This window comes from Aythya fuligula, chromosome 1 (genome assembly GCF_009819795.1).
Source record: "Aythya fuligula isolate bAytFul2 chromosome 1, bAytFul2.pri, whole genome shotgun sequence".
Taxonomy (NCBI): domain Eukaryota; kingdom Metazoa; phylum Chordata; class Aves; order Anseriformes; family Anatidae; genus Aythya; species Aythya fuligula.
In genome coordinates this window covers 16,385,917-16,412,856 of record NC_045559.1, presented here as the reverse complement: position 1 = coordinate 16,412,856, position 26,940 = coordinate 16,385,917, and the positions used below count along the sequence as shown (strand labels likewise).

The following is a 26,940-nucleotide window of genomic DNA, read 5'->3' as shown; positions in this document are numbered from 1 at the left end:
GGAGCCCGGCGCCGAGCTGAGCGGGGCGGGAGCCCCCGGGGGCAGGATCCGGCCCCCGGCCCCCACCCGGGAGGGGCCGGGCGGGGCCGTCGGGAATCCCCGCCCCGGGCAGCCCCCGCGCCGCCGCGGAGCTGTGGGGACGGGACGGGGACGGGGAAAGGGACAGGGACGGGGACAGGGACGGGAAGGGGACGGGGTGGCCGCAGGGACCACGCGGGACCGAGCCGTCCGTGGGGCGGCCCCGCCGAGGGGGCGCTGCGCCCTAGGAGGAGGAGGAGGAGGAGGAGGAGGAGGAGGAGGAGGAAGAGGAGGAGGAGGAGAAAGAGGGGGGAGTGCTTCGGTATTTAATTTTTTTTTTTTTTTTTTTGGAGAAGGAGACGAGCAGCAGGTTTATGCTAATCGCCCTCTCGGGAGCAGCAGCGGGAGGAGGAGGAGGAGGAGGAGGAGGAGAGGAGCCATTTTGAACTCACTTCAAAGTTGAAGGTGGAAAAGTTGGAGCTCTCCAACCCGCCGCCCGCGGACGGGGACGGGCACCGGGACGGGGCGTCCGAGGAGCCCGGGAGGAGGCGGCGGCGGCGGCGGCCGGGGCTGATGGATGAGGGCGGCTGGGCAGCCCGGCGGGTGGATGGATTGTGCGGCAGCCCCCTGCCCGCCGTCTCTGCCTCCTGAGCCCCGGAGATGCCGCGGCTGTCCGCCGCCTCCTGCGTGTCCTGGGCCGCTCTGCTCTGCGCCCTGGCCCCGGCGGGCGGCGGGGAGCTGCGGCCGCCCCGCACCGCCCCGCTCCTCCACCTGCCCCCGGGGGCTGCGGGGCGCCGCGCCCCCGAGCCCCCCGCGCTGCCGCCCGCCGGGCACCTGAGGGCTGCGGGCACCGCGCTGCGCCGAGCCCCCGGCCCCGCCGAGCCCCGAGGTGGGGGGCTCTGCCCGCGGCGAGCCCGGCGGCGGGGGGTCCCCGAGCCCCCCGGAGCCGGGGGGGTCTCGGCAGGCTGCCCCCCGCCACCCCGGAGCGGTGCGGAGAGCTGGGGGCGGCGGGGAGCGCGGCGGGCGAGGAGCCCCAACAGCCCGCCGCAGTTCCAGCTGCCCAGCTACCAGGTGTCCATCCCCGAGAACGAGCCCGCCGGCACGGCCGTCATCGTGCTGAGGGCCCAGGACCCCGATGAAGGGGAAGCGGGCAGGCTGGCGTACTCCATGGAGGCGCTTTTCGACGAGCGCTCCAACGATTACTTCTCCATCGACGCCCAGACGGGCAGCGTGGTCACTGCCCGCAGCCTCGACCGGGAGACGAAGGACACCCACGTGCTGAAGGTGACCGCCTCCGATCACGGCTCCCCGCGCCGCCGCTCGGCCACCACCTACCTGACGGTGACCGTCAGCGACACCAACGACCACGAGCCGGTGTTTGAGCAGCCCGAGTACCGGGAGAGCATTCGGGAGAACCTGGAGGTGGGTTACGAGGTGCTGACCATCCGCGCCACCGACGGCGACGCCCCGGCCAATGCCAACATGCTGTACCGCCTGCTGGAGCCGGGAGCGGGCGATGGGGTCTTCGAGATCGACCCACGCTCGGGCGTCGTGAGGACCCGAGCTCCGGTGGACCGTGAGGAGGTCTCTGAGTATCACCTGGTGGTGGAAGCTAACGACCAGGGCAAGGATCCAGGACCGCGCAGCGCCACGGCCATGGTGCACATCACGGTCGAGGACGAGAACGACAACTACCCCCAGTTCAGCGAGAAGCGCTACCTGGTCCAGGTGCAAGAGGATGCCCCGGTCAACAGCCAGATACTGCAGGTGCAGGCCACGGATCGGGACCGGGGCAGCAATGCCCAGGTGCACTACAGCATCGTGAGCGGCAACCTCAAAGGTCAGTTCTACATCCACTCCTTCTCCGGTGCCATTGACCTGATCAACCCTCTGGATTACGAGACTATTCGGGAGTACACACTCCGGATCAAAGCCCAGGACGGGGGCAGGCCTCCTTTAATCAACTCCAGTGGCATGGTGTCGGTGCAGGTCGTGGACGTGAACGACAACGCCCCCATCTTTGTCAGCACTCCCTTCCAGGCCACGGTGCTGGAGAACGTTCCCCTGGGCTACTCGGTACTGCACATCCAGGCCGTGGATGCGGACTCTGGGGAGAACGCGCGCCTGGAGTACAAACTCATAGAGATGGCACCGCCCGCCGGGGGTGCCCCTGCGGCGGGTGACTCGGGGTTCCCTTTCCAGATCAACAACAGCACGGGGTGGATCACAGTGGCCGCAGAGCTGGACCGAGAAACTGTGGAGAACTATCACTTTGGGGTGGAGGCCAGGGACCACGGCGTGCCGGTCATGACCTCCTCGGCCAGCGTGTCCATCACCGTCCTGGACGTGAACGACAACAACCCCACCTTCACCGAGAAGGTGTACCACCTCAGGCTGAACGAGGACGCGGCTGTGGGCAGCAGCGTCCTGACCCTGACGGCAGTGGACAGGGACGTGAACAGTGTCGTGACTTACCAGATCACCAGTGGCAACACGAGGAACCGTTTTGCCATCACCAGTCAGAGCGGAGGGGGCCTGATCACGCTGGCCTTGCCCCTGGATTACAAGCAGGAACGGCAGTACGTGCTCACAGTCACTGCCTCTGACGGCACTCGCTTTGACACCGTCCAGGTCTTCATCAATGTCACGGATGCCAACACGCACCGCCCGGTCTTCCAGAGCTCCCACTACACAGTGAGCGTCAGTGAGGACAAGCCCATTGGCACCTCAATCGTCACCATCAGTGCCACCGACGAAGACACGGGGGAGAACGCGAGAATCACTTACATTTTGGATGATAACATCCCCCAGTTCCGCATCGACCCCGACACCGGCACCATCACCACCCTGATGGAGCTGGACTACGAGGACCAAGCCTCCTACACGTTGGCCATTACAGCCCATGACAACGGCATCCCCCAGAAATCGGACACCACCTACGTCGAGATCCTCATCCTGGATGCTAATGACAACGCACCCCGCTTCCTGCGCGACCGCTACCAGGGCTCGGTTTTCGAGGACGTGCCTCTCTCCACCAGCGTCCTGCAGCTCTCGGCCACTGACCGTGACTCGGGCCTCAACGGCCGTCTCCTCTACACGTTCCAGGGCGGTGATGATGGAGATGGAGACTTCTACATCGAACCCACTTCCGGCGTGATACGCACACTACGCAAGCTGGACCGTGAGAACGTGGCTGTCTACAGCCTGCGGGCCTTTGCTGTAGACAGGGGCAGCCCACCCCTGAAAGCCTCTGTGGATATCCAGGTGACTGTGCTGGACATTAACGACAACCCTCCTGTCTTTGAGAAGGATGAATTTGACATTTTTGTGGAGGAAAACAGCCCCGTGGGCTCTATTGTGGCACGAATCAGCGCAGCTGACCCCGATGAGGGGACCAACGCACAGATCATGTACCAGATAGTAGAGGGCAACATCCCCGAGGTCTTCCAGCTAGACTTGCTGAATGGAGACCTCACGGCCCTGATGGACCTGGATTACGAGAGCCGGACAGAGTACGTGATTGTGGTGCAGGCCACCTCGGCCCCTCTTGTGAGCCGGGCGACCGTGCACATCCGCCTCCTGGATCAGAACGATAACCCGCCGGTGCTGCAGGACTTCCAGATCCTCTTCAACAACTACGTGACCAACAAGTCCAACAGCTTCCCCTCTGGCGTGATTGGCAAGATCCCTGCTCATGATCCCGATGTGTCTGACAGCCTGGCCTACACCTTTGTGCAAGGCAACGAATTAAACTTGCTCCTTTTGGACTCTGCCACTGGGGAACTCAAACTCAGTCGAGATCTGGACAACAACAGGCCCCTGGAAGCCCTCATGAAAGTGTCGGTCTCAGGTAAGCAAGCGTTCGAGGTTCATAAAGTGTCTGATCATTGGACCAGCATGGGGGCATGGGCAGAAATAAGCTACTAGCAGTTTAACGTGCAGCTTTCAGTTTCCTGAGGCAGCAATTTATCTGTGAAGTTCTTGGAGAGGAACCACAAAAATGTATCGAGCCCATGTGCTGTGCATTGAAGTGGTGCATTGAAGTTGTTTAGTAAATGTGGATCACGAGGGTAAATAATACATGTGGGGGGTATATATTCCCTCGGTTTAGGTGGTACTTTGGCTAAAGCTTTTCTGATGTGGTTGCATAAAGGGAGTAACTAACCTAACTTGTAAAGATGCAGGGAATGTGCATGTATCTGTAGTGCTTGGGGTTAAGCCTACGAATGGTAAGACGTGATGGCTTTGGAGAACCAGCTCCTCTCACCCTTCTATTCTCTTTTGTTTTTTAAAAAAAGGGTGAGATTTTGTATCTATGCTTTTTTAACAAGACATAGGCCAGTTGATATTCTCGTCTGCACACTGGGAGGTTTGGCTGGTCAATCCTTAGGTTTTGGCTCGGGTCCCTGATGGCATGGCCTGGGTAGATGTGAGGCCAGTGGGGCCGTGCTGGTTTGACCAGCAGAGTGCTGCTGGCCCGTGCCGCTGTGGGACACGGTGACTCTTGAAGCTATAAGGCTGTGAAATAGTTGTGTAACTTGGCTCATTGCTCCGGGATTGCTGCCTCGGAGCGAAGGGCAGATAATGGCCCAACAGCACCAAAATCAGCACTGAGAGATCCCAGTGTTGTGGGGGCGAAGAGGGATGAGTATTGTGTGATTTTCTGCCTTGGAGAACTTGTGTGTGTCAGTGAAAACCGGTTCTTCTGTTAGGTAGACTGTTCAATATGTGCTTTTATGTGAGCATGCATACGCTCTTAGGATATTCTTTTTCTGCTCTGTCGCTTGTTTATCATGGAATTACTTTTTATGCCTCTAATTGTGGCATCAATCATGCTATGAGTAATTTCCTCTGCAGGTGCCACTCTATAAAGTTTACAGTGGACCTGATCCCATACTTCTGTTGACTTTCAAACGTTATAACCAGATACATTCCTCGCTGCCTCCCCGTGCAACCCTAAAGCTAATATTTGTACTCGTTTTTGCATAAAATAGCTGCAAGTACTAGGCACATAGAACGACACTTTGGGAGATGCTTCTTTTTTTGAGGATTGTATTAAAAAAATACCAAACTGTGGCGTAATCCTGGCAGTGCTTGTTACTGTAAGTAGTCATTAAGTGCGGCGGGGCCTCAGGGGACAGAGCCGTGCTCTCTGTTGTGTTTGCAGGCTTGTGTTCCTTTTTGCTTCAGGAAAATGAAAGTGATATTAACTGCACTGATTGAATTTGTGGGGGTGCGTCACCTGACAAGCGACTCCTATTTCTTACAAAATGCTGGGGGGCAGCTGAGGTGGTAAGTTAGCTCATAAATGCCGTTTTTGTGTCCTGTGAGGACTTGCAGAAAAAACAAGCAACTGGCTTGTGGCCTTAAAAAAACATTTGGATTAATGCTCAGGTGGCTGCGTGGTCATTGTCTGCCCAAACCAGTAGCTCTTGAGCTAATAGCAGAAGATAAGAACTTGACTTGGAGCAAGGAGCTTGAAGAAGTCATTTTGTTAGACTGAAGAGAGTATTCAGGACAGAAAAATAGATTATAGGAACAGTCTGACTGCAGTTTAGGTGCATGAAGTCTCAGGTAGGGACATGAAGGACTGGAGACCTCTGGTTTTATAATGCTTGGAGCTTTGCATCGTTCTCATGTTGGGTGAAGGTCTGAACTTTGCAGCTCTTCTATGATGTTGATCTGTCTGTCTGCTGCATGTCCTGAGATAACTGAAATAAGGCTTTTCATGAGTAGGAGTCTGTAGTAATTCCGACAAGCACTGAGCTCCCTGTGGTATTTGTTTCGAGAAGCTGGCTGTTTGGAAACTAGAAGGGCGGAGTCTTGCAGTTTGTGATTGTATCCAGGAAACTTTCACCTGCTTGCTTTCTCTGGTTTATCTGATACAGTCAAAAAAAAAAAAAAAAGAAAAAAAGAAGAAAAAAAAAAAAAAAAAAAAAAAAAAAAGCTCAGACAGAGCTCCACCTGGTTATCTATAAGCATTGCAAAATACCTGCAAATCATCTGCTAAAATGACCTGCAAGTTAACTGAAAAACGTGTCTATGCAGTAGCCATTAACCTCTCAACCCAGACAAACACAAAGTCCTGCCCTGCACGCAGCTGCTGTGCAGGTCAGGGAGGAATTTGCGCTCTTTATGAACTTGGGGAATTTGATCTATATACGAGTCGGAAGTGACAGTGCTGCTGTAAAAATCTGGTTTCCACCTAGAGCTGCGTTGTGCTGCTGAGGCATGTGAGTGTGCGTGAGGCTGGTGAGGAGCCGTGCCATCCAGTTCAATCACTGTGAGGCTCTGATATGTAGCTAAGCCCAGTATCCTTGGGTTTGATTTGGGAATTGTTTGAGTAAGAATGGTAATTTTGTCCTCATGCATATAAACAAAACTTGAAAAGTCACAAAAAAAAAAAAAAAAAAAAAAAAGAAAACTGAGAGAATTAGTCTAAAAAAAACTTGAGAGTGGCAGTTTTTAAAACTTCACCTAAAGTAAACACCTTCAGCACTGCGTGGGGCCGTGGACTGCCCTTGGCAGGCCCTACGTGTGTAGGCCCTAAGTGTGTAGGCCCTACATGTGTAGACCCACGCTGGGGCCGTGAGTCCTGCAGGGCCGTGCCCCCACAGCCCCTCAGGAGCAGAGCCGAGGAGAGGAAGGAGGAATGTGGATGGTGGGGCTCCCGTGGGCGTGTGGGTATTTGCATGCTGGATCCCGAGCTGGAGCTTTTGAAGTCAGGCTCTTTTGAAGCGAGTCTCTCTGGTTTCTGTGCCTGTCGCGTGCAGTGAGCGGACCAGCCCGCTTTGGGATGAAGCTCATCCAGATGCGCTCCAGGCATGCCCCGAGTGCCCCAGCTCTGTCTCCGGGTTGAGTGCACAGGGCCAGGCTATGGCAGCTCCCGAGGGAAATCCCACACTGGCCCCAAGCATCCTGCACCAGCTGCCTCCCGCTGCCCACCTCCGCTCCTGGCTGCTGCTGCCGCCTTGCGTGGGCACCTACGCTCACCAGCCTTTCACACAGCCCCCAAGTACTGCTGGGGAAAGAAAGAAAAATATAAATAAATAAATAAATAAATAAATAAATAAATAAGGAGGAAAAAAAAAGGTCTTTTCCACCCAGTGGATTTTTTTTTCACTTGGCGAGGGGTGAACAGGGTTAGTAATGTATCCCTCAGAGCCCCCTCCTTTTAGCTACACTTTGCCCTGGGAGCTGGTACTCGCAGCGCAGGCTTGGGGTCACTTAGAAGGACACATTCTCCTGTTTCCCTCATACCTTCCAGGCTTTCCTGCAGGAAGGCAGAGCTTGGCCTCATATTGCCATGCCTGCACATATCATCATTAGGTTTCTGTTAACTACTTGGACCCTGCTGAAATCCTGCCCTTGCCTTCCAGGGGGGAAGAATTTTACTCTGGGGTTCTGGTATGCATAGGTCAGTCTGTGACTTTTTAGTGTTATTAATAAATATCTAACTTGAATTGACAGGATTGTTAGAAAAGGTTACTTTTATTCCACAGTGATGCTTACAGTAATGCCAAATTGATTCTGTTTCCTTTGGGATTTTTCTTCTTTGGTTGAATGTTGCTCCAGTCTCACGATGTTGGCCTGTGTTAAGTGTTGTGCTGTGGTCCCTGCTTGTGCAGCTTGGTGCTGGCCTCAGCTGTGCACAGATGCTGCACGAGTTTGCTTGGGTGTCACATTGCACACTCTGCCTGCACCTGTGGCTACTGCCACAAGCAGCCCTGCTCATCATTATTGACAGTTCACCCAGGCACCGTAATAGAAGTGTGTGCACCCTCCTCGAGGAACAGAGCAGGCACAAGTCAACCTGAGTGTATGCTAGAGCTTTGGGATGCTCCAGAGAAATGTAAAATAATGTCATATAACATGTAATTTTTGGAAGGCAGTGATCTTCAGTTCTGTGCTTTCACATGGGCTGGTTTCCCTAGCATGGGGTAGATACCCAAGCATTTGGGGGGCCAAGCAAGCTAAACTATTGCCTTTACATTTCTTTGACTTTAAATCTCCACTGGCATTCAGTGACATTATTGACTATCAGCAAATACAAATCAAGATAGAGCTCCTGCCTGGTGCGATAAACTTCTGTTATTTTTAACTCCTGTGCTGGTAAAGGATCTTCATTATTATTGTAATTTAAAAGCCATTATGCTAATGCTCCTGGATCTCCAGCTCTATGCCTTCCCCATACAAATGTAACAGGAGACATAACACTTGGGTTTAACCCTTGGGACAAACTCAAGACCATGGTTGTGCCTGAGATATGTGGCATGGGGTGTTATTTGTGTGTGTGAGCTGGCACTCCCCTGCCCCACTCCCCAAAATGCCCCTGCCCCTGGATATGGGCTGGGAGCATCAAGCTGCGTGCTGATCTCCTGTCTCCATGTTCAGGGAGGCTGTGCCTCCAGCACCTCTGGATGAGGGTATACGGGGTTGCTGAGGCTGTTTTTGGGGTGCAGATGGGCAGAGAAAGCAGCTCTGATGCACTTCTGCTACATTAGATGCTTCTGGTGGTCAGCAGGTAGATGCTGCCAGGATGCAGAGGAGCCAGACCGCTTTTAGGTATCATCGAGGAGGGATTGGCACCCAAACTACCCTCTGTGGCCTCCCCTATCCACCAAGGAAGTAAATTCATGTCACCTAAAACACAGCTTTGATGCAAACCCTGCGGGTTATACAATTACGGGATTATAGAAATGAGAGGATGCTCCCTCCCTGCTTCTCCCTGCACCTTCCCCTCGGTTAGCGGAGGTGCGGCTTTCCTACAGAGCACATTTCCTGACAGAACAGGGATTTTGCACTTGGCTGTTCCTGGGGAGCTTGTGCAGCCCTGCCTGTGCTTGCATTGCATGTGTGCATCCAGCGTGAGGGCAAGGGAAGGAAAAGGGGCAGCCAGGGGCCTGCAAAGGCCAGGGAGGAAGCAACAAGTGGCCTCACTGTGAAAGCAGCAGGCCGCGATACCCTGGGCTGTGTGTTTGCTGCCCATGGTCATTGCTTTGTGTATAAAATGGGAAATAATGGCTAGCAGCCTTTACACAGTGCTTTTGAACACTTACGTTTGTGTTCCTAAAAAAGTGAATCCAAAATAAAGACCATCCTTTTAAAGTCGGGGAGCTACCAGGCTGCTGCGGCTACCTGAGGCCTTCCTTGCCCCCGTGTAAAAGAAGTCACGGGTGGGAGACTTGCCCTCCTCCCCTGTATGATCTGGTCCAGCTGATAAAAAGCTGCTGCTGCTGCTGCCTTGTTGCTTTCGTATGTGTTTCCTTCCACCTCATTCCTGGATTTCATAGGAGTGGTGTATTTTTGTTTCCAGAGACAGGAAAGCGTCTATGGCTACGGGTGCAAAAATATTTAATAGAAGTCTGACTGAGAAAATAAACTTTTTACTGAGATAAAAGGTGTTTTCTGCATGTAAATAAATAGCAAGTTATCTGCAGCTAAAGTAAATAAGCAATTTCTTTGCTAAAATAGTGATCTCCAGTTATAAAAAAGAAATGTTTACCACACCATACCTTGGGAAGTAAATGAGATGTTTTACCTCAGACAGTTTTGTCCATCAGCTTCTTTCAGAAAAAGCTACTATAAAACTAGCTAAAAAGCTACTATAAAAGTAGCTCTCTCTAAAAATGTTTGTTTCTCCCTGTTTGTGTGTGCTCTACACACCCATTTTTTGGTTACACAGTGTTTAAAAAGATGTTTCTACCTTGGTGTATCTCAGTGGTTGAAGCACATACAGATGGCACTTCTTAACCTCATGCCACACAGTGAAACTTCGAACTGTAAATACCAGGGGTTGCAATCAGTTCCTGAAGAGAAAAACACGACAAAAAATCAATGAAAACACATCACTTATCTCCTCCTTTGGAAACTGCTGTACCCAAACCAGAAAACACTTGTGTCTGTGGACCAAACTCAGAATTTGGCATGTAGCAGCATTGCTGCTGTCCCTGAAAATTGACACACAAAAAAATGTGTATATAAAGTAGGATAACACATGTCTTTTCTACGGATGGGAAACTGGTTGATGGAGATGCAGGGGTGCCAGGGACAGCTGCTGGGGACAGGCAACTTAGCCTAAACCTGGCCGTATGTTGAGGAGACCCCAATGAAAATTAGAGAAATACTACCTGGAAAACTTATTTTCCCCTATTTTCAAGTTATTTGCAAATGAGGAGATAGTGATAATAACCATTTTAAATTGGATTTGTAATTTTATTATTATTATTATTATTTCTGGATTGCTTTTTAAGCTTCAGGGTTTGTTCATGAATTGGTTTCCTTGCTGTATTCACTTGTGATTTTCTTCCTTCTGAGAAGTTAATGAAATGCTTTTTCTTCAAGTGATTTACTCCTGGGGATTGGGAGTAATCCCTATGTGTTCTGTTCTGGTCCCACGTTTCTCTGCGGTTCAGAATTGTTTTAGGCAGAGGTTGTGGAGCCGACTGCCAAGGGTCCCATACAGAATAAATATTGAATTGTAGTAAAGGGTAATGACAAAAGAACCTTTTGTTTAGAATAAAGGAACGGTTTTCTGGGTTTGGATGTTAGGATGATAGCAAGCATGCAGTAGAAGTAGTCATGAGGAAAGCAGGTGATGTGAAGCAGTGGCATTTTATACTTTATTATCTCCAACATCCTAACCCGAGGAAGTAGCTGGCTGCTGATAAAGTGTATAATTTTACACTTGCTCATTGAGTGGTCTGTTTTCCTGCAGCACATATTCCCAATATCTTAAAACTCCCATCTTTGAGCTGAATGGATTTTCTCAGACACCTCCATTCACAGTGACGCGTCAGACAAGCCATGACTGAGAAATGCAATGCTGGGCTCTAGAGAGAGTAGGTAGGACACTCACTGCCCTTCTGGGTAGGAAAGCACGCAGCACCCATGCTGTGTTTACAGTGCAGCCAGATGTGTATCTGCTGCATACATAGGTATATCTGAGCTCACGTGCATCTGGTTATTTGGGGTATAGACCGCAGTGACTGCACTATAGCAGGGCCTCGGTACAAGCAAGGCAATTTCATTGGACCCCCCATTGGATTTCATTTTCTAGACAGGAAACGAGCAAATGTGAAGCAGAGACCTCTTCTAAACCTACGTGCTACAAATACCTGTTCAATATTTAAGAGGCAACTCTAGCTGTGACGCTCATGCATAGAAGATGAGACAGGGGAGGATCAAATGTCAGTCATAACACGCGATCTATACACTCTCCATCCCATCTCCTTCACTTTGAAAAGCCCTCAGGATTTTGAGAGCCAGTTGGTGGGGTCAGACTTGCTTCATTTGAGTGCTTGAGATAATGCAATTTCTGTGCTTAAGTCGGTATTGCCTAACTTACAGGATTTGGGCAACTCTTGGCTTCCTTTGGCAAATAGACTTGTACTTCCAAAAATATCAATGGAGAGCCACTAGGAAATGTAGAAGGGTTAAAAGAGCCGAAGATACTCAGATCAGATCTTATGAGCCTTTTTGGCAATTGTTCATGTTATAATGATTCTGTCCCAGTTTCTAGGGGAATGGTAATGTTTTTAGGCAAAATAGTACTCAAACTACTCTGACATCTACTTTGACATTTAAGAAACAATTATGCCAATTCTGTCCTTTATGAGTAATTGGCTTTTTTGTTTTCTGCTCCTTTCTTAAAGACCATTTTGCCAAAAGATTGCTTAAAGCATAGTACAGAACAAGTTGACAAGGGGCTCAGTTCTTCAAAGCCTTGTTCACAGTAGTTGTCCACTTGAAAGAAAGAATGTCTAAGACCTGATTAAATTCAGTTTTGCCACTTTGCGTTCCTGTGACAAGTGACAGTTTTACTGCTTTTTCCCCCAGTGCAGCTCTTTTTCCAGTGTTGAAAAACACAGAACTATTTATAGATGTAACACAAGTTTCCAAACAGGGGCAGGATGTAATCTTCATGGAAAATTTTGAAATCCATCATTCAGCGATTTCTTGTTTGTTTGGTGAGGATTAGTCTCACACAATTGTTTATAAGGCATGGATGCATAGCCTTAGGTTTAGATTTCATTGCAACTTGTTGATTTTGTTGGACTGAAATAGCATAATCAAAGGCACGGTTTGTTTCTGATGGTCAGATTTATGTCACGTGGCACCACCCCCGAGAGAAATAAGGTAAAACATGTAGGTCCCACCCACGATTAGTCGCTAGGCAGGAGGGCTGTGGGCTGGAGGTGCTCACCTCACCCCCCTGATTAAAGAGGGAACACAGGTGAGTGATTTGGGCTAATTGCCTTGTTGTTATTTGGCCAAAGCCCAGCAGGGTGAACCCACCCTGACTGTACGTGCCAGGAAGGAAGGGTTAGTTTTCTTTTGTAGTGATGACTGTACTTATTTCTGTTACAGCAAACTACCCGTATTTACAGGCTTAGCAGACTAGATAGAAAGAATGGGGGGAGGCTATAACTTGCAAGCAGGAAAATGTTTCGCCATGAGTAATGTTAGGATATACTTTAAATGTTTTCAGGTGTTCAAGTGTACGAAGAGGAAAAATATGCTTTTATGGGAATTTGGCATTCAACAAAGAACTAAAACTCTGTAATACTTCAGAAAGGTGATCTTTGCACTTGGAAAAAAAAAAAAAAAAAAAAAAAGCAATTGGACAGAAAAGTAGGATTTGCTGTAGAGAAAGGAAGACTTTGGGACTTTGTTTCAACAAGCCATTAATGCTGCTAAGCTGTAACTGCCTTCGTATTTATTCTACTATTTACACTTGCCAAGTACAGAAAAAGCAAATAAATGAAATGGTAAACCTGTAATACATCCTCAGGGGACCACATAATAAACATAGACACGTTATGCTTATCAAATACAAAGAAAAGTAATCTGTTTTCAACACCATTGCCAAATGTGTGATGGATGCTACATTCCATCAGATCTCTAGCACTTTTGGAAATGACACATCTGGTCAAAATATTTCAACACTTTTTGAGGGAGAGAGAAGGAAAGGCCATTGTTAACAACCTTTGTCAACACTGCATCTCTTTCCTAGTGTGGAGTCTGCGGTTTATATCCAGTTTCAGGGAGAAGCAAAACCATCTGGACCCTGACTATGTCATCAAATTTAGTTTCACAGGCATGTTGACCAGCATCTAGTAGTCTGTCTTTGCTGCTAAATCCCAAGGGACAGTTAGGTTTAGAAGTCTTCAGAAGAATGAATGTTGGTAAAGGAGCAAATATAATCAAGGTGATTCTCAGTAGCTGCTGGGCCACTGAAGCATGTACCGTGGGTTCAAAAAGTTGCTTGGTTTGTTGGGTTCACTCTTTTCTTTCGGGGCAGAATCACAGAAAGGCTGAGGCTGGCAGGGCCCTCTGGAGCCAGCTGCTCCAAGCCCTGCCCAAGCAGGGACACCCAGAGCAGGCTGCCCAGGACCATGTCCAGGCAGCTTCTGAAGGTCTCCAAGGAAGCAGATACACAGCCTTGCTGGGCCACCTGTGCCAGTGCTCTGTCACCCACACAGCACAGAAGTACTCCTGGTGTTCAGGCAGCACCTCCTGTCTCCCAAGCTGTGCTCTGAAGAGAGCCTGGCCCTGTCCTCTTTGCATCTTCTTTTGCATCTTCAGGCATTTATTTACATTGATGAGGTCCCCTCCTCTTCTCTAGACTGAAAAGTCCCAGCTCTCTCAGCCTCTGCTCATAGGAGAGGTACTTCAGTCCCTTCATCATGTCTCTTTGCTGGACTCTCACCTGTGTACACGTCTGTCTTGTACTGTCTGTACTTGCCCAGGACTGGGCACAGCACCCCAGCTGTGGCCTCGTCAGTGTGAGCTCCAGGTCACAGTCCTTGACCTTATTCAAAACTGATATTAGCCAGTCATTGAGTGTATTTGATTGAATTCATGTCATGGCACTTTTGTGTTTTCCATGAGACCCAGCCCCTCATTACTCACGTGCTTCCAGCTTTCATCCTGCTGGGTGTCATTCCAAAGCGGGCCTTTTAACACCCCAGCTGTATTGTCTGTTTCTATATAGCTGTCTGAATTTAGCTGAAATCCTGTAAAAGTTGTCACACATTAACCAGAGCATTGTTTGTTCTGGCAGCGTGTGACTGCCAGCCTGCAGACAGCACCAGGCGTGGCTGCGTGGCCGAACTTCTCTCAGCGTGGCTGGGAAGAGGCGCTTGGCACCTTTCGCAGCTCAGATCCAGGAGAAAACTTACATATCTAGCTATTACATGCCACGGTGCCTCACTGCTAGGTGTCCGCTCTCTGGAGCAGTATCCTGATTTAGGCAGTCAAGTGTCCTATAAAGTGGGAGCACTTGAAATACCATCCCGCTGCAGCCTGGGCTCTTCACTCAGCACAGCGATCGGGACACTTAGCGAGGGCACAGATGGGCCGGGCTCCAGGCCTTGATCTCAGAGTTCTTACTGTGCTGTGCATTAAAGAGGAACCGAATAAGATAGAGAAGCAGCTGTGGGCCTCACATTTCCCATCTCTTGGGTTAGTGCCATAAGCTCTGGGCTCATGCTGACACTTGCCGCGCGCCGGCGAGGCTTCCTGGCTCACGGCCTGTGTCTGGGCACCTCCGCTTCAGCAGAGCCCCAGTGTAGGCAGCCTGGCCCTGACCTGAAGCTGCTGGGGTCTGTTTTAGCTGCCATAAATGCTGGAGCATGAGATGTTCAGGCCATATCAGGACTAAGTCAGCGCTGGCTGTAGCCAGGGACTTGGATCTTCCCACCTGGGAACTCAAAGGTGGCAGAAACAGGAACCCCAGGGCTCTGCAGGGAGTGCTCTCCTATCGATCAGGGCTGATTTGCTTGCTTTCTGGCTTTCACTATTTGTAGATGTACTTTAAAAAACGCTTCCTCTGGCTTGCTTTTATGTGGAGAAGCCCCCACGTTGACTAATGAAAGGGCCAGTTACAGAAGGGTTCGTGTGATCAGACTTAAATAACGCTGCTAAACATCCAGAGTTGGAGGCATCCTCACCTACCGTTTAATTCTCTTTCTCACTGCAGTTTGCTGTGATGATAGACTTGCTGGTAATTACCAACGTGTTCCTGCTTGTTGCTGGGATCCTGTGGCTGTTCCCGCAATGTGCTCACTGACGCTACAGCTAGCCGACATTGTCATGACACATGCAGTAAAGATCTCCTGGCAGTGATGTCTTGGTCGAGCTAACCCCTTGGTTTGCTTATTTTCCCTTCCCATGGGGTGTATTTCTGATGCTGGCCTCCCTGTATTGACACAGGATAATTTAGCAGTGTGTGCTCTACATGATGAGCTCCCCATCTGGCAGATAATTGCCTGTGAGTTTAAATCCCATTTTAACTCCAGTTCTTGAGATCACCAAACCTGCTGGTTCATTCTGGTGGGCTTTGCAGGCTCCTTGGAAAAGGATTTGTTAAGAGTTGAAGTGATGTGGGCAAATTTCTGTGTGTTTTTGCAAAGTTAGGTAAGATAGGGTAACTTACAGCTTCTACATGCAAGGCTACCTTACATTGTTAGCTTTTAAATTTGATTAATACTTAACAATACTAACGTTACCTATAAAGTGGTGGTGGTACCATCGAGGTTTTGCTGCCACATGCAGCTGATGCCTTCATGCTTCGTCTCCCTTACAGCTCAGCTAACAGCAGTGCCTGGGACTTCATTCAGCTTTAAAAGGCTTTAGACTATGAAATTGCTATTTACTACCAGCAGCATTGATGGATATGACCAATTAATAGCAATAAACTCAGGTGAGGAATGAGAAATGAGGACTTTTTTTTTTTGTATTGCATGCAGTGAGCTTGTTTTAGATGAGTGAATTTTGCAAACTTTTCTACAGTTGCTTTTAAAATACGTCCCTTTGCCAGATCGTCGGGAATTTCTTAAGCCGAGATGGCTGATTCATTCCCTGGCGCGGGAACATGCATCAGGCTGCTCTGAAATGAGGTGCTGAGATGATTAGATAAAATTATCCAAATTCTTCAGAGCATGGGTGGCAGTCTAGCATCAATACCTTTGTTTTCTGCGGGAAATCCTCCAGAAGAAGCAGTTTTGCCTGCTTGGAAGTGGTGCTGGTTACTCCCTCCTTTCTGCTGTTGTCCTCTTGATCACCCTTGAGCTGTCACAGGATCCTGTTGCTCTTTCAAGGCCTAAAGGGAAAGTAAAGTGATGACTTTGGCTGATTGGAAAGCTTTCCCCCAGGCCTGGTTGCTGGTGCTACTCAGATTGAAAACTGTCCCTTGAGGTAAACAACTTAACTCATGCTCTGTACATCCCAAACTGATCATGTAGGATGACATTTTGCTGGGTTAGCACTGCATAAGGTTGGCATATTGTATATTTTGAGGTATTTCAAAGAAGTTATATACATGGCTAATGATAAGAAAAGACTAATTAAATTTTATTCAGGTGATGAAACTGAATTTCAAAGAAATCAGCCTGAGATTTCTGCAGTTGTGAAATACCTAGTGTTGGTTTTTGTGCCACATTACTCCTATTACATGATGTTGCCCAATACCTGGGAAGGCATATTCTTTTCTCATTCACCAGGTAGGGCTCTGTCGAGGTCACTGCTTCCCTCCGTTTATTCAGCAGAGAGCTCAGCCTGATGATTTTAGGGCCACATGTCCTTACTCACCTTTCTAGTGCTTTTTCCTCTCTGCAGTACTTTTCCATTTTACTGTGCAGTGATTACTGAAAGTAAGGCTCTGACTTGGTTTTAACAAGCGTGATCCTTCCACACTTCCCACTTCTGGCAGTCAGCAGCAAGCTGGCTGGGTTGTGGAATCACAGCATGGTTTGGGTTGGAAAGGTCATTAAGGATGACCCAATTCTAAGCCCCTGCCAGGGCAGGGATATCTCCCACCAGACCAGGGTGCCCAAAGCCACATCCAGCCTGGCCTTGAACATCTTCAGGGATGGGGCATCCACAGCTTCTCTGGGCAGCCTGTGCCTTCTTCCTGATGCCTCTAGGGTCAGTCACGGGATGCAGGAGTTTTTGCCATGTGGCACTCACTCCATCCTCAGGGAGCGGTGGGAGAGGCAGAGGGGCACCAGTTTGCAGCCAGGAGCTGTTGCTGCTCGAGTGAGACGCCAGTCCATTAGAGCTTCAGGGTGCTGTCTCAATTTTAGAAAGCACAATAGTTAATAATCCCACACTAACAAATTGCCACTGCTTCTGTTCCTTGTTAGATGCCTTAATTCATTTTTCATTTCTGTTCAGAGGGATTTCGTAGCATTTAATTTTCTCTTCGATAATTTATGAGTCGTGAAATCTCTTGGAACATATTAGCCTCTGTGTGATGGCATTTCAGCACCTTTTGCATCTCAGTGTGTTGCCACTTATGTAGAGGCAATGCTAACGTTTTTTAAAAAGTAATACATTGCTACGTGGGTATGATATGCTCTGTCTTTGGAGACATAGCCCTCCTCCTAATTAAGTAGTATTCTAAGTGTTTCTTCCTTAGGATTAATCCCTGCCAGATACATCACCCTCCTCTGAAGCCATGGTCCCACCAGGAACACGGAGACCACCTCCCAGACAGAGATGTGGCTCCACCAGCAAAGGTCTGCACTGTGGGCACATGCACTCCTTTAATTTTAAGACTAGGAGAATGTGGAAAAGAACAAGATTACCATTTGGCAAACATCTCCCTAGAAGCGACCTGTGGGATGGACTGCTGGTGGTCCCTCGTGGTTGGGCTGAATGAGCCTCTTAGCCCTGCTTCTGAGCCACTGCATATTGAAAATGCCGAGGGAATCGCGATCTTTCTTTTCATGCTGTGCATTCAAAATGAGGAAAGGGAGAATAATCAGGGATTATCCAATACTGGCATGGAAAATTATTCAGTTTTCTGAAATTACACTGGTTAGGTAACTTACTCTTCTTGTTCAACCCCTGTCTATGTGTCTGAGTTGGTTGAGGAAGAAGGAAATAACAGGACAGCTGCATTCGTGGGTCTTCAGCTTCAGGGGTTTGTTACATGGACTGGTTTTATTAAAGCAAGTGAAGTAGTACATGCTGTCGTACCAGGCATCGCTGATGTCTCATGTCTGTACTGTTCTGCTAGTTCCCATTCTAGAAAAGTTAATGTATGCTGTGAAGAGGACAAGTTGGGGAAGAGAGATTTGGTTTCACTGGAGGTACAGTTCATGGCAGAAGATTGTGTCTTTCGTTTTGCAGAATAAAAGCCAAGGAAGACTCTGATTGCTCTGCCTACCTCTCTGAATTACTTATGGAAAGTAAAGCTAAGAGCATAGGAGTTTAAAGTAAAGAAAAAGTCTGAGTAAAGAAAAACTCTGAGTAAATTTAGGTGGGATGTTAGTAGGCAGTTTGAAACCTTTAGGGAAGCAGATTTGTGGAGCAACCTCTCTGTGAAGGGATCCAAAGAAACGTAGCTGGGATTAAGATGAAGCTTGATAAATTAAGGAACGCTTGATAGTTGATGATTAATATTATGTATATAGAACACACTTCCTTGAGAAGCTTCCTTGAATAGCAAATTGAACTCGTTGATGGGAAAATTCCTTCCCATTCTCTTTTTGCTGCAGAAATTAAACACGCACATTAACAAATTGCAAATGCATTAGCCCTTTGAACTGCCTTAGCTTGTGTGAGCTGTTGTCTGTTGATAGCAGCATTGCTGTCTTTTCCTAAACTTGGTATCAAAAGAAGATAACGAATCCACAAGGCAGTGTGGTTCAGCAGGTAAATTAATGGGTCTGGAAGTTGCTCACAAATGTCACAGGCTGCAAGTTGCAGCAAATCTGAGCGAATCTTGCTTCTGGCTGCGGCAGTCCTACCCTTCCCAGTACCTGGGTGACCTTGTGCTGAGCTGTTGCCACGCACTACGTTGCTGAAAAGGCAGCACACAATTATAAAAAAAAAAAAAAAAAAAAAAAAGGAGAAAAAGGAAAGAAAGAAAAAATGAAAAAAGAAAAAAAAAAAAAAGAAGAAGAAGAAGAAAAAGAAAAGAAGCCAGACTTCTGACTTAGCAAGAAGAAATATCTTGGTGTGTCAAGGGAGTATCAGAGGCAGTAGCACAGTGGCAAAAGGGGGTGAAAGTTGATAAAAAAACAAAGTACTAATTAAAATGAACCAACCAACTAACCAAAAAACCCTCTGACAGTGGAAAGAAACAGTTTGAAGAAGTATCAGATGAGTACTAGTGCAGTGCAAGAGATGGGACTAAGATAATCTAAGGGCTGGCTGCCATGCATGCACAACCAATGTCTAAAAACCATTTTTTTTTTTTCCTTTTTTTTTTTTTTTAAATCAGATTTTTATTCCTTTGTGCCAGAAGAGTTCAGCACATGGTTGTATGGCTGCCAGGGCTGGCGTGAAGCCAGCAACTGGCGTGAAGGCAGCAACTAGGTGGGCTTAGGTTTTGCCCTCAGCTTGGTGGGTTCTCTGCTACTTCTTATTACAGGAGATTATGTATGTTTGGCCACGTTTGGGTTTTTGTCTCTTCTGGAAGGAAGAAAGTCTCTAGAAAGTCCTTTTGGCTTATGGACACATTGACTTGGACTTGGGGAGAGTTTCTTCCAGTGCTCTTTGCACAGTGGTTAGCACCTAGCCCATGTAGGTGAGTGTGTCTGCACTCACAGCTCTTCTGTGGGTACAAAACTCCCGGGTTTCATCTGCACAAAGTTCTGCCTACAGCTTGAACCTACCACGGGTTTTGTGGTGTGAAATGCACCTGTATTGCTAACTGCAAAACCACAGGAGAATTGGTGAGCATGTTTAAAAGCACGTATCTTGGAAACACCCAGAGTCCAAGAAAATATTGTTACAAATGAATGCAGAAACAAACAGCTGAATTAATTTAGTTCTTCATTCCCCGTAGGTTGCTGCCTTTCTGGTTTTGTTAATAAGAGTTTTAACAAATGCTGGCTTAAAAAGGTAAATTTCATGATAATAAGGATTTTGCATTGAGAAAGTGGATGTTTTATATGCTCTGGCTCGGTCCTCTGAGTTATCTAGGCACTACTGTAACTGATAAGTGCATGCTGATAACCCTGTTAATATTTCAAGGACTCTTTGCAGCTGTAGGGGAGCAGTAGGTAACTATCACATTCCTGTGCATTGCAGGACAGGTTTCTTATTTGCTATCTTAATGGCATTATGTGCATGCAGTTCTTTTTAAGCTGCGCTCACCTTGTCTCACAGCAGCTCCTTGGCAAGCAGCCTCGTGAACTCTTTAAGATGCTTCTTACTCACAGTGGCTGGGCTCACTGCCTGCCCTGGTGTGGCTGGGATTTGGATTGCAAATTCCTGATCTGAACAAAGAGGGAGAATATAAAAGGCTGGTCCCTGGCCTCTCTCACACTTCAGGAAACCTTTCCGGCTTCAGAGGATTGTGCTCATAATTCTGGCTACGCTTCAAAAAAGAGAAGTTTCTATCTTTGCAAAGACTGGTGCAGCTCCACCGGTAGGCTTGTTGCTAGAAAAGGGAACGGAGAGGCTCCAGGGAGGCTGCTGGTGGTTGAGGCGTCATCTTATCTAGAGCTACCTTGAGCCCTGTCCTATTTTCCCCCTACTTTGTCTCGTCTGAAGCACACGGCAGGGAATAAGTGTTTTTAGGAAAGGTGGAGGATGAAATAAACCAGGATGGGGACAAACCTGGCGTGCAGGATGTGCCCGTGTGCGGGTGGAAGCTGCACCCAGGTACGAAGGAGCAGGCAGGATGCCTGAGGAGCAGCTTGCTGTAACTGCCTTCACGAGACAGCATCAGCCATGCGGGGTCTGTCCCGTGCCACTCGCATGTGACGAGTGGTGATGGAGATGAGTCAAAGCAAAGAGGGTGACTCACCAGAACCAGGTTCCTGTTAATTGCTTTATGTGTGTGAAATGCTGGAAGTGGCTGTCACTGTCATGAAATTGTTACCTTCCTTTGGTTTGCTGCTCTTCAGAGGTGTGGGAGAAAACAAGTAAACTCTGTTTCAACCATCGTCGGATCAAAAGGTGGCTCTGCTTGGCCAACACTGAATTCCCAAGGGGCTCCAGGTGGGGAAATTCCTCTTACTCCAAGGCAACCACCAAGGATGAAGTTAAGTCCGTGCACCTGGGGTTCCCTTTGTGCTTTCTCCATCATCAAAGATGACAAAAAAAGCCCAAATAATTTGTTTGTTTCCAAACATCCACGGAGGACTTTGCACAATAGGTAGCACGAGGTTAAGCCGTCTGTAATTGTTAATCATTTTTGGTTTAGAAAGCGTGGCAACTGTTTACCTCGAGACAGGTTTGTGTAGCACAAAGAGGAAAGCTGCTTTCATGTCTCTTGAGCTGTGTTTTGACTTCAAACCACCCTCCCTCTTACTCTGCCCCCCAGAGTCCTTGCATTAAAGATATTTACCACACACTGAGCTCTCCACCTCTCTTGTTGTGTACAGCCACAGCCTTCATCCTAATGGACTCACGGGAATGAAGTGGAGGCAGAGCACGGGCATTAGGATTATCCTGTCCCTTAGTATGGGTTGGTCAGAGAAGAGAAATCCAGCCAGCAATGCTCTTTCTCCGGCTTGGGAAACCTTGTGTAAGAGGTAAAATAAAAGGTAGACCCAGCTGAGAAGCCCAGCAAGGAGAATTTCATTTGATTTCTAGATGAGGCAGAGCCAGCCCCATGGTCCTGCGAGTCCGTGGGCATCTGAGTAGGAGCCTGGAGCTCGCTCCCACCCATCACTGCACCAGGGCTTCTCCCAGACAGGAGCAGCCTCATCACCCAGACAAAACGTCTTCCTGAATATAACATGCCCCAGAGCAGCCCCCTGGAAAAGCTGGTGCTCCCCAGAGAAGTTTTTATGCATATCCTGCTTTGTGAAGGAGTTGCAGTTTCTGGGAGTTACATCCCTTTTGGGATGAGTTTGTTAGTCAAAAAGCAAACTTGACTTCTTCCTTCTCTTCCAGGAGAAATGAGTCTGGAGGAGAGGCAGGTAATCAGGCAAAGAGGATCTGGCACAGCTAATTTTAGGGACAGAGGGCTGCACAGGGGCCAGGATTTAGCTCAACTGCCTTTCTGATTCAGCACCATGCGTAGGTAATTAAGGTATACCCTCCAATTAGCCTAAGTGGCCCATCTATTGATGTGCGAGATCAATGAGCCCACTTGCAGTACAGATAGCAGAAAATAGCCTGGATGATTTTAACCACTGTTTTGCATGTTTAAGTAATTTAATGGTATAAAAGACCTGCCCTTGCTGATGTTTACAGAAGCTCATTAAGCAAGGCAGGGATGCTGGCGTGCCCCGGAGGAGAAATGGCAGAGCCTGGCTGTGCTGGTGCTGCTCCCCCTGCCCAGCCCTGTCCCAGCCTGGCCAGGATCTGTCCCTGGGGAGCGAGGCAGCCTGGCAGGGCGCTGCCAAAACCTGCCAAAAACGCTCCAGGTCCAGCACTGACACTGCTGCAGGTGATCGCGCACTGTGCCTATATCCTGATCTTGCTTAATTTGCTACCACAAGCATCGCTGCTAAATTATACGAGGCCAGAGGGGTGTCTGAGCTAATATCCCTGCTCTAGCTCTGCCTAGTAACAAATATTAGGGAGAGTATGAGAAACAGGACAAGTACAGGCTGGTCCTTCCTCTATTGCTCTGTCCCAGCTGCTGGCAGGCAGATGTTTAAGGCTTTTGGGGCTCTACAGCCTGCTCATCTCTGAGTTTATTTAATTCCTCTCTGAGATTTCTGCTTTGCCCAATGCCTCATCAGAGTCCCCACAGTTTAGACTCACACGCTTGCAGAAAGTGTTTTGTTTCCATGAAAACGCGTTGCCTGATAATTTCACTGGGCGATCTTTAGCTCGTACACTGTGAGGAACAGGGATTACTTGTTCTCCGCTCCCCTTCTTGTGATTTTAAATTTCCTTGTCATACCCCCCCTTGGTTGTCTGCCTGACCACCCTGGAGGGAGTGCTCCTGGTCTTGTGCCCTGCTGTGAAGACGGCCTTGACAGCTTCTGCAGATGTGCCTGACTTGCCCAGGAGGGTGCAAATGAAAGCATCCCGCTCTAACTTAGTGTATTTATGCCCAAACCATATTCAGGGAAGGCACAAATTACAGGGCTGTTAACTGCCTGCATTGTTCTCAGGTGCTTTGAGCTGCATTTTTTATGCAAAATGTTTGCTATGCTTACATCATTCTTTAAAAACCCTTCTCCACAAAATCTGCAAAGCCTTGGCCGAAGAAGCAGCCCTCCCTGGGTATCTGCTGCTGGCTGGAAGGCGGCAGGGTGCCCCATCCAGATTTTGTTATTCTCTTTGCTCATCCCCCTGACCGGGCTGTTTTGGATACAGTTAATACCCAGTTCAATACACAAATACACGCTATATCGCCTCCCCTCTCGTGTTGGAGGAGAGATTAGTCATATATTTCAGAGGAGAATAAAGAACCAGGTGCAGCAAATGTATTTTTACATTTCTATTTGTATTTGTTGGCAGCCTCTGAGCTGGTGGGTTGCCAGCACAAGTGCGGGAGAGCTGTGCCTCGCAGGGTTTGCTCTCCTGCTGCAGGGGATGCAGGGCAGCCAGGACCTGCAGTGGGTTTCTTGTTGAAATTAAGACATTTGCTTCTCCTGCTTTTGTCCCCACTTGACTTTTGATTCCACGTCGTCCTGTCCCCTGGGAATTGCTGGTTATAGAAATGCCCAGGAGGAGGGGGAGGTGGGAGATGCCCAGGACTTGAGGGGCTCTTCCCACCTTAACCCAGTATCTGCGCATCCCACCTGCAGAGCCGAGCCACCACACCAACGGCAGGGAGCATCGACTCCAGCTAAATATTCCACCCCCCTTGTCAGGTTATTTGTTTGTTTATGTATCTGGGCACTTCTGCTGCAATAACCACATGAATTGTGAGTGCATCTGAACCCGATTTTAATTGCTATTTGGATTGGAACTTTAATTGCTCCATGGATTGCCTTTGAATCACTAAGGAAAATCCCGGTGTGCGTCTGAACTGTTAATGCTGTGTTCCTGGCTGGCACTTGGCTTTGAGGTATGACAGGTAAAGCTGCCCAATTTTTCAGACCCCTTGTGAGCCCTTTATGATGGAAAAATTGGGGCGGGTGTACATATCTGTTTGTTTTTTACAAGACATCTGTCCACCAGTATCAGAACATGCTGAATTTCTTTACGAAGCCAAAGTTCGTTCAGGAAAGAAGATTTTTGAAGGCTTTAGAAAAAAGACAAAAAAAAAAAAAAAAACAAACAACAACAATTAAAAAAAAATAAACAAACCAGCACAGATAATATTATCTAGAAAGTACAAGGAGCTTTGGGAGCCTGATGGTGGTGAAGGAGAGGCTTTGCACAGGGGCCCTGTCACCAGCCTGCTGGAGAACACCTCGTCCCTAAATGGGATCTCAGAGCTTTTCTCAGGGCCCACAGCATTGGATGCATTTTGATTTTAGGTGTTAGGTTTGAATTTGTCTCTTTTTTATAAAAGATGGAAAGTGAAAATGAGAAAATCTCCAGCAATGTTGCTCAGAGGACATCAGAAAGGAAGTATTTGCTGTTCCTGTTCTGTTTGTCAAGTGTAGGGCTTTGGTATTGATCCCATTTTGGATTACAAATCATTGTAATAAAATGAGAAAAAAAAAGCAACCAACAGCTCTGCACTTCTGTGCATGCACAAATGATAGAGCATTTGCTTCATTTAATTTTCTTAAAGTCTTGTGTGTAAGTTTTTAACTCCTCTTTTTAATAGGTGGGACTTAACTGGGATTGTACTGGTGGTGCCGCGGCCACAGATGATTGAGCAGGGAATTATTAACCCAGCCCAAGAGCTAACATGGGGATTACTGCAAAGTTCCTGCCTGTGTCAGCTTGAAGTGCACTGTGTTACTCAAAAAGCTGCCGAGAGTTCAGATTGCTCGAGACCGTGCCAGGGGACTGCCAGTGGCCTTTTGTCAGCCCCTGGCCACCTCAGGCAGGGCTCACAGAGTCCCTTTTGTCTGGGCCGAGCAGCTCCAGCGCCGTGCTGCAGGGCCTAGCTGCCCTCCCGCAGGGCAGCACCTGTGGTGCTAAAACCCCTTTTGGTGTCTCCCCAAAATAAGCCATTTCCAGACTCTGCCTGCCTGCCCCCACTGAAGCTAACAGTAATTCTCCCACCAGCTTTGAGACAAAAGGTGTATGAGCACCTTCAGGTGATCTGCAGGATCTGTTACTGCGGTTGTTAGCGTGACCTAGAAATACTCAGGAGCTTTTTGTGGCTTAAACAGCCTCTTTATTACAGCAGGGACTGCTCAGTATGCAGGAAGCTCGTTCACAAGGGGCCCTGCTACAGGATAGCTGGAGGGGAGGTCCTCTGGAGGACGGGGCAGGAGTGAGCAGGGAGGTCACTGAGCAGGGGGTGGTGGTCGTGTCACAGACCTTCAGGTGACACCTGCAAGGCACCTGTCATGGGAGATTGAACTTCTAACAATTGTTTTTTGTTAGGGTCTTGTGCCTCTCTTTAGTTGGCTGGTGAGAGAGATGCAGGGCAAAGTGGCCACGAAGCTCCCTTGATTCCCTCATCTGGGTAGGAGGGAACATGGCAGCTTGTGGTTCTTGGGGTTCCCAGGTTTACTGGAAGCTGACTGCAAAGCTCTTACTGCAGACCTCTTACTAAAAGTCCTGTGGGCTATCTCCATCTTTACCTGAATCATAAAATTTCTTCTTTTGGCTAGCCCCTCCATACAGCTGACACCTGGGTCATCAGCGTTAAACTAGGCATCTCTGCTGAGGTTGGGCACTGCCAGGTTGGGGTATCATTGGCATAGAGCAATATTGTGGACTCTTGAACGTCCAAATGAGGCTCCACATCTTTCCTTATGCAAGGAAAAGCTTTGATGGAGACATCTGAAGGCCTCCCATGTGGTTGAGGCCTGAAGAACAGGCCACTGTGGCCACCAGTTCCCTCCTGACTGGTGCTGAGAGATGCCCTCTCCTCTGCACGTTCCTCTTCTGAACAGTCCATGTTGCTCTAGATGATCTCATGTGTATCACCACTGCATTTCTTGTGGAGCTGGACGGCCCAAGATGGCATCTGTTGCATTGGTGAATGAGGTTTTTCTCCCATTCAGTGACTGTGGCCACGCCGTTCTTATCAAATTGATCTGCAGCTGGGGTCTGGACACCCTACCCTCTTGCTTATATTGCTGCTTAAAGCTCCTTCATCATCCTTCACTGCAGAAGTGATGTCCTCGATGCCAATATCTGCAATATCTGGATCTAAGATCATTTCAGAAGGAATTTGTCCAGGTTGCCAAAACCCTGGAGACAGAGGAAGCAGTGATATCAGCAGAACCAGGAGCCTTTCCTCACCGTCAGCTCCTGGAGAGGCCAAGCTCACCTTCCAGGAACCCGGGGGATGTTGAAACCTGTTGTGCTGCACCTGTACTCACTCTGTGGGTAGGGTATCCTGACATGAGTCTCCAAATATGAACACACTGTGCCCAAACAACCTGGTCAGCAGCACTATGCCAGTGAAAACTGCTCCTTTCTAATTTCCTGGTCTAGACTAGTTCACGTGTTTGTGCCTGTCGACCTTTCACTGGGCTTCTCTGTGCACCTCTTTCCTAAACTGATGGGCCTGTGTCTCCAGCTGTAGCCTGGGCTGTGTTGCCTCCGGGCTGATGTTTTCCCAGCGCTGCCAGCAGACCTGTTGGGCTCTGCCTGGCTTCCTGCGCCTGTGCATCAGCTGAATTTGTCGTACACGTGAGTTTGTCACTGGTCAGCCTCCTCCCAGACAGACCAGCATCCGTCCTGGACGGATAGACGAGGACCAGCCTTCTTCTCAGCTGAGAGACAGTATCATCTGTGTGCAGAAACTATAGATAGCCCAGGGCTAAATGTATGCTCGCATAGCTCTGCTGGCCCTGCTGCCCCCGGAACAAGAGGATGCGTTTTGGGAAAGGAATCTGGCACACTGGTAACTGAGCACGGAGCACCATCGCCAGCCCTGTGTCCTGTGTCTTGTCCCCTCCTTGAGGTCTGCAC

The 26,940-nt window shown here is 48.7% G+C and overlaps 1 protein-coding gene across 1 annotated transcript in view; it reads left to right on the top strand.

Annotated features, from left to right (window-relative positions):
• The first annotated feature begins 678 nt into the window (after nucleotides 1–678).
• The window catches only part of CELSR1 (cadherin EGF LAG seven-pass G-type receptor 1), a 159,355-nt gene continuing 133,093 nt past the window's right edge, over nucleotides 679–26,940 (top strand). The window contains exon 1 of the mRNA XM_032201043.1: nucleotides 679–3,868. Coding sequence (XP_032056934.1) covers nucleotides 679–3,868 — 3,190 coding nt within the window. The remainder of the gene's footprint in view (nucleotides 3,869–26,940) is intronic.